At 48.5% G+C, this 17,366-nt stretch overlaps 1 protein-coding gene across 1 annotated transcript in view; it reads left to right on the top strand.

Moving 5' to 3' along the window:
• LOC128828443 (gametocyte-specific factor 1-like) overlaps window positions 1–17,366 on the top strand; it is a 40,119-nt gene that overhangs the window by 5,567 nt on the left and 17,186 nt on the right. Inside the window, 4 exon segments of the mRNA XM_054013138.1 lie at window positions 2,778–2,878; window positions 4,949–5,075; window positions 7,558–7,644; window positions 8,105–8,168. Of these exon segments, the coding sequence (XP_053869113.1) occupies window positions 2,778–2,878; window positions 4,949–5,075; window positions 7,558–7,644; window positions 8,105–8,168 (379 nt within the window).

Here is a 17,366-nt window from a genome sequence, read left to right as displayed (position 1 = left end):
TGGGCTTCAGCTCCTCCTGGGTCTGATCTCTGAGCATTCAGCATCCCTGTTTCATGCCATAAACTCCCTGCAGCGAGTCCACCTGACTAGAACACCTGGGGAACCTTACATGCCCCCCAAAGGGGCCATGCACCCCCGACTTCGCCAGTCAGGAGTGACTCTCAGCCAGCGGTGTCAAACAGAAGGGTTTATTAGTCATCTGAAACACAGCATCGAGCAGAATCTTGTTAGCACAGAAGTTAAAGCAAAGTCCATCTTGAGGAGACTCAAAGCCCTGGGCTCTCCCCCTGAGTCCCAAACCAGGAGACTGACCAGCTTCCAGCAGCTCACTCTGTCACACCCAGTTGCCCCTCCTCCATCCTGTATGCTGTTGCCCAGGCAAACCGGTCACCTGGCCTCTACCTCTTTGTTCTCTAATTCCTCTGACTGGCTCTTGCAGAGGATGGGCACTAGCCATCAGTTGCTAGGATACAGAATGTCGAACCATTGTCTGGGCCCAGGTAGCTAGATGGCACTTGTACCTTCCCTCTTGGGGTATCTGCAAAGCTCTCACACCCTTATCCCACCGCCTAGATACTTGTGCAACACATAGGGAAAATGAGGCGCACAAGTATTCATACAAACATTGACAATTCCCACTTTGTCACAAGTAGCCATTTGTCCCAATTACCTGTGTCAGTCTTTCTCAATGGCCTGTCCCTCTGATCTCCCTGTTTAGAAAGGCTGCAAGCTGGTCCCTGGTATCAGAAAGGTTGGAAATCACTGATTTATGTAATCAGTCTGGCCCGTCCCCCTTACTTCCAGCTATCTAGAAAACCTCCCACAGTCTGTTGTCCCTTGTTTCTTTGTGTGCATGCCCTCTGTACACTGATACAAATGTGGGTAAATAGCTTGGAAGGTGTGAGGGGAGACAGCTGCTGCACGAACACAGACTGAATCCTGAAGAAGAGGTCTGTGTATGCTTGAAAGCTTTCAGAGTAGCAGCCGTGTTAGTCTGTATCCGCCAAAAGAAGAACAGGAGTACTTGTGGCACCTTAGAGTCGCTATCGGAAGTTGGTCCTCACCTACCTTGTCCCCTCTATGTAAGTTTTAAGTGATTAAGGTGACTTGTGGCTCTCTGAGTCCTAGTGTGGACTAGGAGGGAACATTTTCAAAAAGTGCCTGTGACTTAGGCCCTCACTATGTTCAGTGGGTGTTGGGCTCTTAAGCACCTGTAGGGTGACCAGACATCCCGATTTTATCGGGACTGTCCCGATATTTGCTTGTTTGTCCATTGTCTCAGCCCCCCGCCCCGCCTGACTCCACCCCCTCCTTCCCCCATTGGCTCCCTCCCCAAATCCCCGCCCTGGCCCCACCTCTTACCCAAGCACGTGGCATTCCTCCTCCCTCCCAGGCTTGTTGCTGGAATGCCGGCACAAGCCTGGAGGGAGGGGGTGGTGGCCGGCTTCCAGTTCCTGGAGCTGGTGAGTAGGGGCACCAGGTGGGCAGGAGGGCTGGCAAGGGGACTGCTCCCCAGGAGGCCGATGGGGGGGGGGCTCCGGACCCCAGCAGGGGAGAGCGGCTCGGGGCCGCACGAGTGGCCATGTAAAGTTTATTGGCTCGGGGTGGACCCCGGCTGGCTCCTCGCCTCTGTGGGGGGGTAGCGTTCACCCCTCCCCCCTCGTCCTGGCTCCTCAGATGAGCCTCTCCCATCGCCCTCCTGGGGGAGCAGCCCCCTTGCCAGCCCCCCTTGCCCACCCGGTGCCCCTACTCACCAGCTCCAGGAACTGGAAGCCGACCACCACCCGCTCCCTCCAGGAGTGCGCCAGCATTCCAGCTGCAAGCCTGGGAGGGAGGGAGGAGGAATGCCGCTTAGCTGAGGAGCGGGGTGGAGGGAGGGGCCGGCGGGACATGCTGGCGCGGGGCGGGGACGCTACCCCCCTACAGGGGCAAGGAGCCGGCCGGGGTCCCCCTCCAAGCCGATAAACTTTACGTGCCCACTCGCGCGGCCCTGAACCGCTCTTCCCCGCTGCTGCCGGGGTCCGGAGCCCCGCGCCTCTAGCTCCAGTGGCTCATTCCCCGCGGGGCGGTGGTACGTGCCCGGGGCCCTGAGGGGGGACGGGGTCGCGGCATGGCTAGGGCCTGCTAATTCCCCCGGCACCTGCCAAACGCATTTTTTTTTTTTTGCTCTCCCTCCCCCCTCCGTGTCCCGATATTTCCTGTCAGTGATCTGGTCACCCTAAGCACCTGCCAACCCTCTGCACTTTACAGGGCCAAGTGCACTGTAGTGCAAATTGCAGCCTTAACTCCAGACATGTTTGTTTTAGTTTGATTTTTCTTACTCCAGCAGAGATGGCCTTTGAGCATGAAGGTAAATGCAAAAGGATTTATTTCAGAATGTTGTTCTTCTGCTGACCCTTAGCATGTCACTACTATACAACTAGCTAATTTGGTAGCTTCAAGGATTTTTATAGTAATGAGTTTATTTCCAGCTCACTGTTCTGCATAAGTGTACTCGTTGATATATACTGGCCACTCTGCACTACTGACTGCACTTTTCTCATTTTTAATTTAATATTCCACTCACCAGAAGTCCAAAGTGAATTTGGTTGCGTGTACACGAGTGCCAACTTAGCAATTTTACATTTTTGTCTAGGCTATTAACAGTTGATGGCTTAACCCCATTAGAGGAAATCTCCAGTACCTAGTATGTTTCCACACTTGTTAATTGTGTTCATGATGTTCTTAGATCTTGTTTTATAGAATGTTTTCTTGTCTTTTTATTCCTTCTCTTCCAGTTGATGCTTTGGATCCGGAGAGGTTAATACAATGTCCATGTGATAAATCTCATCAAATCAGGGCCTGTCGGTTTCCCTATCATCTTATAAAGTGCAGGAAGGTAGGACAGGATGTTAAGGGGAAATCCTATTTTTGTAAATGCTAATGCATGGTGAACTCAGTATGCTGTGTTGCCTTTTGGTAGAAGGATGCATTTATTAGGTTTCAGGCAGGGCCGGCTCTAGGATTTTTGCCGCACCAAGCAGAAACAATTTTGGGCCCCCCCCCCGTTTTTTTTCTTACCCCCACCCCCGGCCCCGCCTCAGCTCCGCCCCTTCCCCAAATCCCCAGCCCTGCCTCCTCTCCCCAGGCTCTCAAGCCTAGGAGGGAGGGGGAGAAGTGGCACGCACGCTGCAGCCACTCAGAGTCTCCCCCTCCCTCCCAGGCTCTCAAACCTGGGAGGGAGGGGGAGCAGCGGCGCGCGAATCAGCTGTTTCGCGTGCCGTGGCGGTGAGCTAGGTCGGCCGGGGCACATTTTTAGGGGCGGCATTCTGTTGCCGGCCATGCCGCCCCTAAAAATGTGCCGCCCCAAGCACCAGCTTGTTTTGCTGCTGCCTAGAGCCGGTCCTGGCTTCAGGGTAGCAGCCGTGTTAGTCTGTATCCTCAAAAAGAACAGGAGTACTTGTGGCACCTTAGAGACTAACAAATTTATTAGAGCATAAGCTTTCGTGGACTACAGCCCACTTCTTCGGATGCATATCCAAGAAGAATGGTATGCATCCGAAGAAGTGGGCTGTAGTCCACGAAAGCTTATGCTCTAATAAATTTGTTAGTCTCTAAGGTGCCACAAGTACTCCTGTTCTTTTTACGGATACAGACTAACATGGCTGCTACTCTGAAACCTGCATTTATTAGGCTGGAAGAAGCCGTCTTTATATCTTTGTCATCCATTTACCACTTAGTAAAAGCATCCAGTTCATATTTAGTAATGCGCTTCAGATCAGTGCGTTTACCCCGAAGAAAGGTGAAACAGGTTCTTCAGAATACCTAGGTCAGTGACAGGATCCTATTCTCTTCCAACTGTTCACTCATGGGACAGGGTATTTACTTCCCACTTCAGGCCATGGAGCAAATGCGGCCAGCGTTGTATGGATGCCTTCTGGCTGGCCAAAGCAGAAATGAGCTGATGTTGCAGCTAATTCTTGACTTTGCCATTAGAGCAGTGCAGCTGCTAAGACATCTATTTTTTTTTTTATATTGCTACTAAGTCTATTCAGTGTACATCTGTCTGAAACTTTCTCTCTTCTCAGTCTTCTATCCTGGGCTAGAATGCTATATATTTAACAGGAGAAGCTGCCCCTTTCTTTTGTCCTCTCAGTCAGGATCATGTTTTAACCTCTCCAGTGCTAGTGTATCTTAGTTGTGCTGGTATAACTGCATCCACATGTTAAGATGATGTACCGGTATAACTGTATTGGTTAGGAATCGCACCCCTAGCCAACATAGCTATAGTAATATAAAAGCCATGCAGAGCAGGCCTGAGCAGTGTGTGTTCTTCCTCGCTGTCTTCTTGATCTTTTCTAAGGGTAAAGTTTCTTCTTTCAGTGGGGGATAGTAGTGCTCTTCTATGTCCACACTAGTTCACCTCTACTGGCAAAGTGCTCCCAATATAGATGTGACCTCAGCTGGAACATCGAGTAACTTCCCTCCTGTTTCAGGCGGGTTAAATTAACTGCAAAGACTTAAGCTCTAGCGCAGGCAGGAACTTGTTCTCTAGTCTGTCGCTCACTTAATTTAAAAATAAAGTGGCTGAATTATTTAGGGTTTCAAGGCACTTACTCCCCGTGTAGCTTTTTAGGGCAATTTCATCTGTGCATCGAACCATGCCAGTGATGACACTGCAACAGTTTCACTGTGTTTGTTCTGGGGCTGATCTTCAATCAGATAAATTCAGGGTGTTGTTTAAATGTAAAAATGAACAAACATAGCCTGTATCATAAAGGATGCATATGCTTTGCTGTTTCTACACTGCATTTGTGCTCAGGACCTGGGCTGAGTTTTGGCTTTCCTTGTTTACATTTTTTCAACCTATTTCAGGATGCAGATTGCACAAACCCTTCACTAGTGACTAGAAAACACAAGGGTTAGGATGAATTCAGTGAGATAGCACGTACTTTTTCTGTTTCTCTAGAACCACCCTGATATTGCAAAGCAGCTAGCCACATGCCCCTTTAATGCCCACCATCAGGTTCCCAGAGCTGAGATCGGCCATCATATCTCAAGCTGTGATGACAAAAGCTGCATTGAGCAAGACATTGGTGAGAAAATATTAGATTCCTTTGGCTCTGTAAAGTCACTTCTGGAGCTCTTGGGCTAACAGCGTTCTAACTTAATTTTTGCTGTTAAAGATAGTTTTAATACTCTGTTATTCCATAAGCAACCCTTTACCTGTAGTGCTATGTGATACAGAAACAGCAGGAGCCCTTGGAGACTTGAGTTTCATTCATTCTGTGTCCATGCAAATTCTCCTAAGCATCTGACAGGTTTCAGAGTAGCAGCCGTGTTAGTCTGTATCCGCAAAAAGAACAGGAGTACTTGTGGCACCTTAGAGACTAACCAATTTAGTCTCTAAGGTGCCACAAGTACTCCTGTTCTTTTTGCGGATACAGACTAACACGGCTGCTACTCTGAAACCTGTCATTATGCAAGGCACTGCATTTAGCCGTATGGAGTGGAAATCCATCAACCTCATGATTTTAAATTGGTTAGTCTCTAAGGTGCCACAAGTACTCCTGTTCTTTTTTCTAAGCATCTGAGAGGCAACTGGCTTGCATTACACGTGTTATCTGCCAGAGATTTTAGCATTAAAATGGGAACTGTACATTGTGCCATAAACTGTGTGTGTTGAAATGAGATCTAGTTGGTAATCTGGACCGCTTAGAGCGGAAAGATAGTGGCCATTGTGGATTGCCACGGGCACGCAGGGGCGAAAGAAAATGCAGGCCTGTTATTTACCAGGCTGCACGTGGGAATAGACTATATTGGTAAGGGTTGCAAGGAGAGTATGGGTCACGATGCAAACTGCAGATACACACACACACACACAAACAACTAAAATTAATCAATTTAAAGTTTTATTGGGGATAATTACAAGGGGTAAGGGAGCAGCGTTTGATTAGCTAATAGAGTTAATGAAACTTAAAACACACAATGACTAAAATATCTACTAACAATATTTATAAACAAAGATGCAGCATTTAGTAATAACTGATCCTTACAAATACAAACCAACGCATAACGACCAGCAAACGTAGAAACTCTGTTTGAAACACGTGAGCTAAGAGAGGCTTCGAGGTGATCAGCCTCGGTTATGGGTGTACACAGGATACACAGGATTCGTTTTTCTTTCTCCTCTCCCTGCCTGCACATGGCAGGCAGCCCATAAAGTACCAACTATGACATCATAGAAGTGTCATAGGGGACGGGGCCCAAAACCTGTTTGTGTTCGTTTCTGATTGGCACAAGCAAAGTTTACACCAAGTAGGGGAACAGGTGCCTCAAAGTCTGGCTTTGCCCCCAAAAGGTGAGGAAATGCATATTGTTTTAGAATGCATGCAACACTGAATGACAAAAGAAGAGGCCAGGGCAAGTTTTACAGGATGCAGACAGGAACTCATCTCAACAGCCATGAGAGAGGTGGGTCTGCAATGCAGATCTGACCTGATAGTGACCAAAAATCTTTATAGCCTGTCTAGTGGCATATGTGAAATAAACAACAAGGAGTCTGGTGGCACCTTAAAGACTAACAGACTATCTGACTAGTCTTTAAGGTGCCACCAGACTCCTTGTTGTTTTTGTATCTGTTAGTCTTTAAGGTGCCACCAGACTCCTTGTTGTTTTTGTAGATCTAGACTAACACGGCTACCCCCTGATATGTGAAATAAATTGGTCTCAGTCCAGTTCTTAATGGACAAGTGTCTAGATCATAACAGTCCTCACTTCTGTTACATCCTACTTGACTATCTTAGCAGAAAAGCCATGACTGGGCCAGGGAGGCTGAATAACTTTTCCCAATTGAAGGTGGGTTCCTCCAGTTCAGAGTGGGGCAAGTTGGGGAGGGGATTATGGGGAAGCTTTCCTACCACTGCCCATGCTGTCAGCTCTGACGAGGAGTTCACTGTCCAGGTCTGTCACCCCAGCACCTAAATCACTTGGTTATGTGGGTCGTGTTCCAATTTCTCTCCCCACTGATGTCTATGTGGCTATCACCACACTGGAAAACATACCTGTTCTCTGGCAAAAGTAGAGTTGTACTGAAGCTAGCAATAATGTGCATGTTAATGTAGATGGGGCTTAGAGCATGATAGTAGTAAAAAAACCCTGAGCAGATTTTTGTGACATGACAATAGAAACACACCCGAACCCTCTCCCAGTGCGTATGTTGGACTTAAAACAGGGATTGGCAAATGGGGGGCTGCAACCACCCTGCCAGATGGTTTGCTTTGGCCTGCCAAACATTCTGTGTTGTAGCAAACCTTTCAGAGTTAGGCAATATATAGCCTCTTAAGGTATGGGCCACCAAAGGGTTCTCGTGGATTTTCTGTCCCTTTGCTACCTTCAAGGTGCCCATCTTTGGCCTAAAGAGTTTTGCTAGGGGAGTACTGATCAGCTTCCAGTGTGTGATGCTCCTCTCCAAAGCCTAGAGCTATTCTGCAGCTAGGTCAAAACATGATTGTCCCTAAAATAGGATTGTATTTTATCCAAAAAGATTTTCTCACTAAGAATCTTCTTTGCTTTAAGTGAGTCAGTCGAATAACTGCTACAGAGAGAAGATGAACACTGTCAGTATGTGGCAGCCGTCCCCATGTGACGAAGACTGGGATAAAGGTGAGGAAGTAGATTGACATAGGGTGGCTGTCAGCCCCATGCTATTCCCTTCTTCTTGCCCCCAAAGAAGTGACATGGACTAAGAGAGAGGTCCCATAGATCCTTCTGCACAGATCATGTGTTGGGACACCCAATTATAATGTCCCTGAACAAATTAAGTTCTCCTGCTTCAGAGGCTCTACCACATGCCTGCTATTCTCTACAAAACATCTGTTGTTTTCCATGTAGTCTGTTGCCCCATCTGTGCTTTGATGAAAGTGGAAATTGATGATAACCTTTACACTTTATATTTTTCAATTAAATGTCTGCTTTGCTGTCACTTACGCCAAGCCTTAGCTCAATTCTCATTCCGTTTTGTAAACCTAGCAGCATCTCTGCCATATTTCTCATTTTATGTTGCTATGATGCTTGCAGAAGTTACTCAGTACTGAGCCACAGTGATGTCTGTTTCCTTTGGCAGATCTACAGGAGCAATCAAATTCTATGTTTGTTTGGGGCACGTTCAATAGTGTCATAAACAACAGGTAACAAAAGGTGTATTTCTTGTGACAGTGCTTTCCATAGAAGATGTGTTTTCAAACTACTTTTAACTCACGCTGCTGTGTTGATGGGCAGATGCAATTTACTTTATTAATCCTATTTTTGGGTGATAGTGGGGGAGTTCCCACCGGCATGAATCATCATTCCTATGCCTCTGGGTCAGTGTTTCCTGTCTCCTTTTAGTTGCAGATCCATATGAGAGTATAAGAACATACTATTGCTACCAGCTAATGGTTACTCCTCTAGTTCTACTGTAGTACTATTAGTGCTGATGGTTCTGGATTTAATCCCCACTGGTTATATATTTGTTGGGGGGTTAAACACTAAACTGTTATGCTGGGCTTGATAGGAATGCAGACTGATGTCAGCCCTTAGGCAATTTAGGCTTAAACTTCGACCGCTAATCTAATCTCTCATGACCTGCTGCAAGTAACTTTTAACAGCCAGGAGATTTTGCAGGCAATTAGAGCCCTGAGTCAGAAATAATTATTTTATTTGTGAAGTGTAATCACAATGCAGGTTTGGAAATAAAGCATACTGTGTCTGGTCATTATCTCTGTCTCACCCCTGAACAACCAAATCATTGTACTATGCCTTACCTGTCTAATCAGAGGTCATCAACTTACGGTCTTCCACAGCCTGTAACAGTGACATAGAATCGTAGGACTGAAAGGGACCTCAAGAGGTCATCTAGTCCAGTCCCCTGCACCCACGGCAGGACTAAGTATTATCTAGACAAGTGCTTTTCAAACCGTGGGTTGTGACCCAGAACTGGGTCACGGAACAGAAGGCACTGGGTTGCAGTGGCTCTGGTCAGCACTGCCGACCGGGCTGTTAAATGTCCCGTCGGCGGTGCTGCCCAGCTAAAGCAGGCTAGTCCCTACCTGTTCCGACACTGTGCTGCGCCCTCAAAGTGGCCAGCAGCAAGTCTGTCTCCTGGGTTCAGGGGGAAGCATGGGGCTCCATGCGCTGATCCTGCCCCAAGCACCGGCTCTGCCCTGGGAGCTGGTGTGGGGCAGTGGCTGTGGGCGAGAGCCACGCGGAGTCGCTTGCACACCTCTGCCTAGGAGCCGGACCTGCTCCTGGCTGCTTCCGGGGCGCAGCGTGGTCCGCAGTGCCAGGACAGGCAGGAAGCCTGCCTCTGCACCCCTGCTGCGCCGCTGACCGGGAGCCGCCCGAGGTAACCCCGTGCCCCTGCCCCAGCCCTGAGCCCCCGCAAACCCAGAGCTCCCTCTTGCACCCCAAACCCCTTATCCCTGGCTCCAACCCAGAGCCTTGACCCCCCTCCTGCACCCCAACCCCCTGTGCCAGCCCAGAGTCCCCTCCCACACTCTGAACCCCTCATTTCTGGCCCCACCCCGCAGCCCTCACCCCCGTACCCCAACTCTCTGCCCGAGTCCTGAGCCCCTCCCACACCCCAGACCCCTCATCCCCAGTTCTGTTGGATCAGCTGGGTCACCAGAAAAAAAGTTTGAAAATCCCTCATCTAGACCATCCCTCACAGCTGTCTGTCTAACCTGCTCTTAAAAATCTCCAATGATGGAGATTCCACAACCTTCCTAGGCAATTTATTCCAGTGCTTAACCACCCTGACATGAAGTTTTTCCTAATGTCCAACCTAAACCATGCTGAAATTTAAGCCCATTGTTTTTTGTCCTATTATCAGAGGTTAAAGAGAACAATTTTTCTCCCTTTTCCTCATAACAACCTTTTATCTACTTGAAAACTGTTATCATGTCCCTTCTCAGTCTTCTCTTCTCCAGACTAAACAAGCCCATTTTTTCCAGTCTTCCCTCATAGGTCATGTTTTCTAGACCTTTAATAATTTTTGTTGCTCTTCCGTGGACTTCCTTCAGTTTGTCCACATCTTTCCTGAAATGTGGCACCCAGAATTGGACACAATACTCCTGCTCTACTCCATGCTGATTAAATGTCAACTGAAGAATTATTTCTCTAATCTTGCTTACAACACTCCTGCTAATGCATCTCAAAATGATGTTGACTCATATTTAGCTTGTGATCCACTATGACCCCAAGATCTCTTTCTTCAGTACTCCATCCTGGGCAGTCATTTCCTATTTTCTATGTGTGCAACTGATAATGGAGTACTCTGAATTTGTCCTTATTGAATTTCATCCAGTGATGGGTTCCATTGAGCCCTATAACTCACCAGCCTGGGCTCCCTCTTAGCACTGTGCTGCTGTGACCGGCTATAGACCATTCCCAGTCCTACACTCCCACCAGCATTCACACAGGCAGGGACACACCCAGCTGCAGTTGCATGCAGGCTTTGGACAGCCACTGCATGAACCAACAACAGAGAGGCTACAGCTAAAATAACCCCCAGCCTGGGACCCCAGAGCTGTACCGTCCTGCCCCGACCAGTATGAATTTATTACCCAGTTCGCCACTCCCTCAATGTGGAGAGGACAATGCATACTTGTGTTAACCAGGCTGAGATTTTTCCCAAGACACTTCGGTCTCAGGCACACTGGTTTAGATAAAGCAAAAAACACGTTTATTAACTACAAAAGATAGAAAACAGACCAAAGCGGATTACCTAGAAAATAAACAGAACCACAAACTAAGCCTAAAATTCTAGAAAGATTGGATATGAATTAGCAGCTTCTCACCCTGGCTGATGATATAAGCACGCTTGCAGATTCTTAAGGGAAAAGCTGCATTTGTTTTGCAGCTTGGGATCTCGTACCCCATTCCAAGACTTTTTCTTTCAGAGCTTCTGTCTGTTGTTGAGTTGTGTGGGAGTGAAGAACAACTGGTGATGTCACTCCCTGCCTTGTATAGCTTTTTAATATGGCGGGAACTCTGTTTCAAACTTGGTTTCCAGACCAGTTTGTGGAAAAATTCAGATACCCAAAATGGAGTCCAGAGACATGTGACCTGGTCACATGCCATTGCAGAGTCCTAACAGCCATAACTTACAGGCTGGCCTTCCACAGGAAGGCTAAGCTATTGCACAGCCCATTGTCTTCATTGATGAGGCATTATCACTCTTTGGCTTCTTCATTATTGTATCTGAAAGGCTGGCTGTGGGTGTTTTCTAGAGTAAGCCCATTTGAAATATAGATACCTAGTCAATATTCATAACTTCAGATTCAAAAATGATACATGCATACAAATAGGATAATCATATTCAGCAAATCATAATTTTCCCAATGACTCCTTACATGATCCATCTTGTACAAAATGCTTCATAATTATGCCATGATCATATCCTAATAATATTACTATGATGAATATGGAGTGTAGTGTCGCACGTCCTATTTACTTCAGACCATTTCTCCAGTTTGTCCAAATAATTTTGAATTTTAATCCTATCCTCCAAAGCACTTACAACCCCTCGCAGCTTGGTATCGTCTGCAAACTTTATAAATGTGCTCTCTATGCTATTATCTAAATCACTAATGAAGATATTGAACAGAATCGGACCCAGAACTGATCCCTGTGGGACCCCACTCAATATCCCCTTCCGGCTTGACTGTGAACCACCTACTCTCTGTGAACGATTTTCCAACCAGTTATTCACGCACCTTATAGGAGCTCCATCTAGGTTGTATTTCCCTAGTTTGTTTACGAGGAGGTCATGCGAATCAGAATCAAAAGCCTTATTAAACTTAAGATGCACCACATCTACCACTCCCCTTCCCCATCCACAAGGCTTGTTACCCTGTCAAAGACCTGGTCTACACTACGAGTTTAGGTCGACTTTAGCAGTGTTAAATCGAATTAAACCTGGACACGTTCACACAACGAAGCCCTTTCTTTCGACTTAAATGGCCCTTTAAACCGGTTTCTTTACACCACCTCCGACGAGGGGATTAGCGATAAAATCGGCCTTTGCAGGTCGGAATTGGGGTAGTGTGGACGGAATTCGACGTTATTGGCCTCCGGGAGGTATCCCACAGTGCTTCATTGTGACTGCTCTGGACAGCACTCTCAACTCAGATGCGCTGACCAGGTAGACAGGAAAAGCCCCGCGAACGTTTGAATTTCATTTCCTGTTTGCCCCGCGTGGAGAGCACAGGTGACCACACAGAGCTCATCAGCACAGGTAACCGTGATGGAGTCTCAGGATCGCAAAAGAGCTCCAGCATGGACAGAAAGGGAGGTAGGGGATCTGCTCGCCATATGGGGAGATGAATCAGTGCTAGCTGAACTCCGTAGCAGTAAAAGAAATGGCAAAGTATTAGAAAAGGTCTCCAGGCCATGAAGGACAGAGGCCATAACAGGGACACACAGCAGTGCCGTGTGAAAATTAAGGAGCTACGGCAAGCCTATCACAAAGCCAGAGAAGCAAACGGAAGGTCCGGGGCAGAGCCGCAAACTTGCCGCTTCTACGCGGAGCTGCATGACATTCTAGGGGGTGCAGCCACCACTACCCCAACCGTGTGCTATGACTCCCTCACTGGAGAAACACACAGGGAAGAGGGTTCGGGGAACGAGGAAGATGAGGATGGAGGTAATGTAGGTAGCTCACAGCAGCAAGGAAGTGGAGAAACCAGTTTCCTCAACAGCCAGGAAATGTTTGTCACCCTGGACCTGGAACCAGTAACCCCCGAACTCACCCAAGACCCTGAGGGCACACAGGGGACCTCTGGTGAGTGTACCTTTGTAAATATTACACATGGTTTAAAAGCAAGCGTGTTTAATGATTAATGATTAATTTGCCCTGGCAATCGCAGCCAGTACAGCTACTGGAAAAGTCTGTTAACGTGTATGGGGATGGAGCGGAAATCCTCCAGGGACATCTCCAGAAAGCTCTCCTTCATGTACTCCCAAAGCCTTTGCAAAAGGTTTCTGGGGAGGGCTGCCTTTTCCCATCCGCCATGGTAGGACACTTTACCACGCCAGGCCAGTAGCACGTAGTCTGGAATCATTGCATAACAAAGCATTGTAGCGTATGGTCCCAGTGGTTGCTGGCATGCAGACAACATCCATTCCTTATCGCTCTTTGTTATCCTCAGGAGAGTGATATCATTCACGGTCACCTGGTTGAAATGGGGTGATTTTATTAAGGGGACATTCAGAGGTGCCCGTTCCTGCTCTTCTGAACATACATGTTCCCCGCTGTTAGTCATGTGGTGGGGAGAGGGGTGAAGTGATCATCCCAGAGAATTGGGTGTGGGGGGGGACAGGGGGTTTAGTTGGGTTTGTACTGCATGTTAACCCGGAAACCGCAGTCCCTCCTTTTACATTGAAAACCCATTTTAAATGGCCAACCCAATTCATCCTTGATATGGGAAATGAGGGCGCTGCTGTTTGAAACCATTCCTACATGTTAAGAAGGTTAAAAAAGCCAAAAGACTGTGGCTTACCATGGCTGCCTGCAAGCCGAAATCTGTTGCCTGGCACTGCGTGAGTGATCTCTCACACCAAACCGGCAGGCCCTCACTATAAGAGGAAAAATGCGACCTTGTAACGAAAAAGTGTACCCATTGTTCTCTAAAATGTGTCTTTTTTAACCACCTCTCCCTTCTCCTCCACCAGCTGCAAATGTTTCTCCTTCACAGAGGCTAGTGAACATTAGAAAGAGAAAACTGAGGACGCGAGACGATATGTTCACGGAGCTCCAGATGTCCTCCCACGCTGATAGAGCACAGCAGAATGCGTGGAGGCAGTCAATGTCAGACATGAGAAAAGCACAATATGAACGAGAGGAGAGGTGGCGGGCTGAATCGCGGGATGAACAGAGCAAGTTGCGGGCTGAAGATGATAGGTGGCGTCAACTTGCAGACAGAAGGCAAGAGTCGATGCTCCGTCTGCTGGAGCATCAAACTGATATGCTCCAACGTATGGTTGAGCTGCAGGAAAGGCAGCAGGAGCAGAGACCACCGCTACAGCCCCTGTGTAACCAACAGCCCTCCTCCCCAAGTTCCATAGCCTCCTCACCCAGACGCCCAAGAACATGGTGGGGGAGCCTCCGGCCACCCAGTCACTCCACCCCACATGATTGCCCAAGCATCAGAAGGCTGGCCTTCAATAAGAGTTAAAGTTTTAAAATGCAGTGTGTCCTTTTCCTTCCCTCCTCCCCCACCCATCCCGGGCTACCTTGGCAATTATCCCCCTAGTTGTGTGAGGAATTAATAAAGAATGCATGAATGTGAAATAACAATGACTTTATTGCCTCTGCAAGCAGTGCTCGAAGTGGGGAGGGGAGGGTGGGGTGGTTGGTTTACAGGGAAGTAGAGTGAACCGGGTGGGGGGGGGCAGAGGGTTCATCAAGGAGAAACAAACAGAAGTTTCACACCGTAGCCTGGCCAGTCACAAAACTCGTTTTCAAAGCTTCTCTGATGCGTACCGCGCCCTGCTGTGCTCCTCTAACCGCCCTGGTGTCTGGCTGCGCGTAATCAGCGGCCAGGTGATTTGCCTCAATCTCCCACCCGCCATAAATGTCTCCCCCTTACTCTCACAGATATTGTGGAGCGCACAGCAAGCAGCAATAACAATGGGGATATTCTTTTCGCTGAGGTCTGAGCGAGTCAGTAAGCTGCGCCAGCGCGCTTTTAAACATCCAAATGCACATTCCACCACCATTCGGCACTTGCTCAGCCTGTCCAGGCTGCCTGTGTACGGCTTCATGAGCCATGGCATTAAGGGGTAGGCTGGGTCCCCAAAGATCACGATAGGCATTTCAACATCCCCAACGGTTACTTTCTGGTCCGGGAAGAAAGTCCCTTCCTCCAGCTTTCGAAACAGAGCAGAGTGCCTGAAGACGCGAGCATCATGTACCTTTCCCGGCCATCCCACGTTGATGTTGGTGAAACGTCCCTTGTGATCCACCAGGGCTTGCAGCAGCATTGAAAAGTACCCCTTGCGGTTTATGTACTCGGTGGCTTGGTGCTCCGGTGCCAAGATAGGAATATGGGTGCCGTCTATGGCCCCACCACAGTTTGGGAATCCCATTTCAGCAAAACCATCCACTATGGCCTGCACGTTGCCCAGAGTCACTACCCTTGATATCACCAGGTCTTTCATTGCCCTGGCAACTTGGATCACAGCAGCCCCCACAGTAGATTTGCCCACTCCAAATTGATTCCCGACTGACCGGTAGCTGTCTGGCGTTGCAAGCTTCCACAGGACTATCGCCACTCGCTTCTCAACTGTGAGGGCTGCTCTCATCCTGGTATTCTGGCGCTTCAGGGCAGGGGAAAGCAAGTCACAAAGTTCAATGAAAGTGCCCTTACGCATGCGAAAGTTTCGCAGCCACTGGGAATCGTCCCACACCTGCAGCACGATGCGGTCCCACCAGTCTGTGCTTGTTTCCCGTGCCCAGAATCGGTGTTCCACGGCATGAACCTGCCCCAGTAACACCATGATTTCCACATTGCTGGGGCCTGTGCCTTGTGAGAGGTCTAAGTGCATGTCAATTTCCTCATCACTCTCGTCGCCGCGCTGCAATCGCCTCCTCGGCTGGTCCAGGTTTCGCTTTGGCATGTCCTGGCTCTGCATATACTCCAGGACAATGCGCGTGGTGTTCATAGTGCTCATAATTGCCGCAGTGATCTGAGCGGGCTCCATGATCCCAGTGCTAGCTATGGTGCCTGGTCTGAAAAAAGGCGCGAAACTAGTATCTGACGGACCAGGGGAAGGAGGGAGGGAGGGAGGGAGGGCCGAGTGACGACATGGCGTACAGGTACAGGGAATTAAAATCAAGAAAGGTGGCTGTGCATCAGGAAGAAACACAAACAACTGTCACACAGAATGGTCACCCCAAAGATTAAACTGAAAACCCTGGGTTTAGCAGGCCGTTGATTTCACGGAGGGAGGGGAAGCAAATGAATACAGAACAAATCTATTTTTTACATCTTAAGCTGGCAGCCGACGGTGCAGCATGACTGATAGCCACTGCAGTATGACAATGGTGGATATCAATCGTAATATGCCATCTTCTACCAAAAGGCAAGGGGCTGCTGCTGTGTAGCAATGCAGCCCCACGTCTGCCAGCACCCAGATCGCCCTCTGCCTCTTCTGGGTGCTTAGCAGACAATACTGGGCGATTGGCAGAAAATAGCATACTAGGACTGATAGCCATCATCATCGAGACAGTTGCATGTCTGCCCAGGTGCCCATGATTGACAGCCACTGCAGTATGATGACAATGGTTACCAGTCGTAATATACCATCTTCTAACAAAAGGCAAGGGGCTGGTGCAATGCAGCCCTACGGCTGCCAGCCCCATGGCTACCAGTTATGCTGCACCATCTACCACCAAAAGGTAGTTAGCTGCTGCTGCTGCTGTGTAGCAATGCAGTACCACGTCTGCCGGCACCCAGATGACATATGGTGACGATGAGCTGAGCGGGCTCCATGCTTGCCGTGGTATGTTGTCTGCACAGGTAACCCAGGTAAAAAGGCGCGAATCTATTGTCTGCCGGTGCTCTGATGGAGGGGGAGGGGGCCTGACGACATGTACCCAGAACACCCCACGACACTGTTTTGAATCATTCAGGCATTGGGATCTCAACCCAGAATTCCAATGGGTGGCGGAAACTGTGGGAAATGTGGGATAGCTACCTATAGTGCAATGCTCCGGAAGTCGACGCTAGCCTCGGTACTGTGGACGCGGTCCGCCGACTAGAGCACTTAGAGCATTTTATGTGGGGGGTGTGACGTTATTGATATAATCTGGGACCATATAGATCATTGTTGCAACCAAGGTCCTGTAGTGGCACGCAAATCTTGTATAAAGGGGGTCAAATGGGGTGTCTAAGACAAGGTTATGGTTTACTGGTTATGATTATGCTGTCTATATGTGTGTATCACTTTTGTAGTTGAAGTTATGAATATTGGCTTTATACTGTCTGTATTTCAAACTTATGCTATGCTGCTGGGTGACATCCCAGACAAACTGGTGTTAGCTCTGCCTAGCCTGCTTGATGGCCCATTAAGGACCATCAGCTATACAATGGACCCGTTGAGAGAAGGCAGATACGCCTTGTAACTCAGCAAAGTATGCAGGGACTGGCCCATGTGACTCCAAACTCCATTTTGCTGTAATTTTCCACAGTAAGAACAAAGAGATGTTCTTACACCTGGAAAAGACTATATAAGGCTGATGCCTCATCTCCATCTTGTCTTCAATCCTGCTTCATACCTCTGGGGGAACTTTGCTACAAGCTGAAGCTTTGAACAAAGGACTGAGGACCCATCCCAGCGGGGGA

Source organism: Malaclemys terrapin, chromosome 23 (assembly GCF_027887155.1).
Source record: "Malaclemys terrapin pileata isolate rMalTer1 chromosome 23, rMalTer1.hap1, whole genome shotgun sequence".
Classification (NCBI taxonomy): domain Eukaryota; kingdom Metazoa; phylum Chordata; order Testudines; family Emydidae; genus Malaclemys; species Malaclemys terrapin.
The sequence above is the reverse complement of the archived record's forward strand: the minus strand, read 5'-3'. Positions and strand labels throughout refer to the sequence as shown.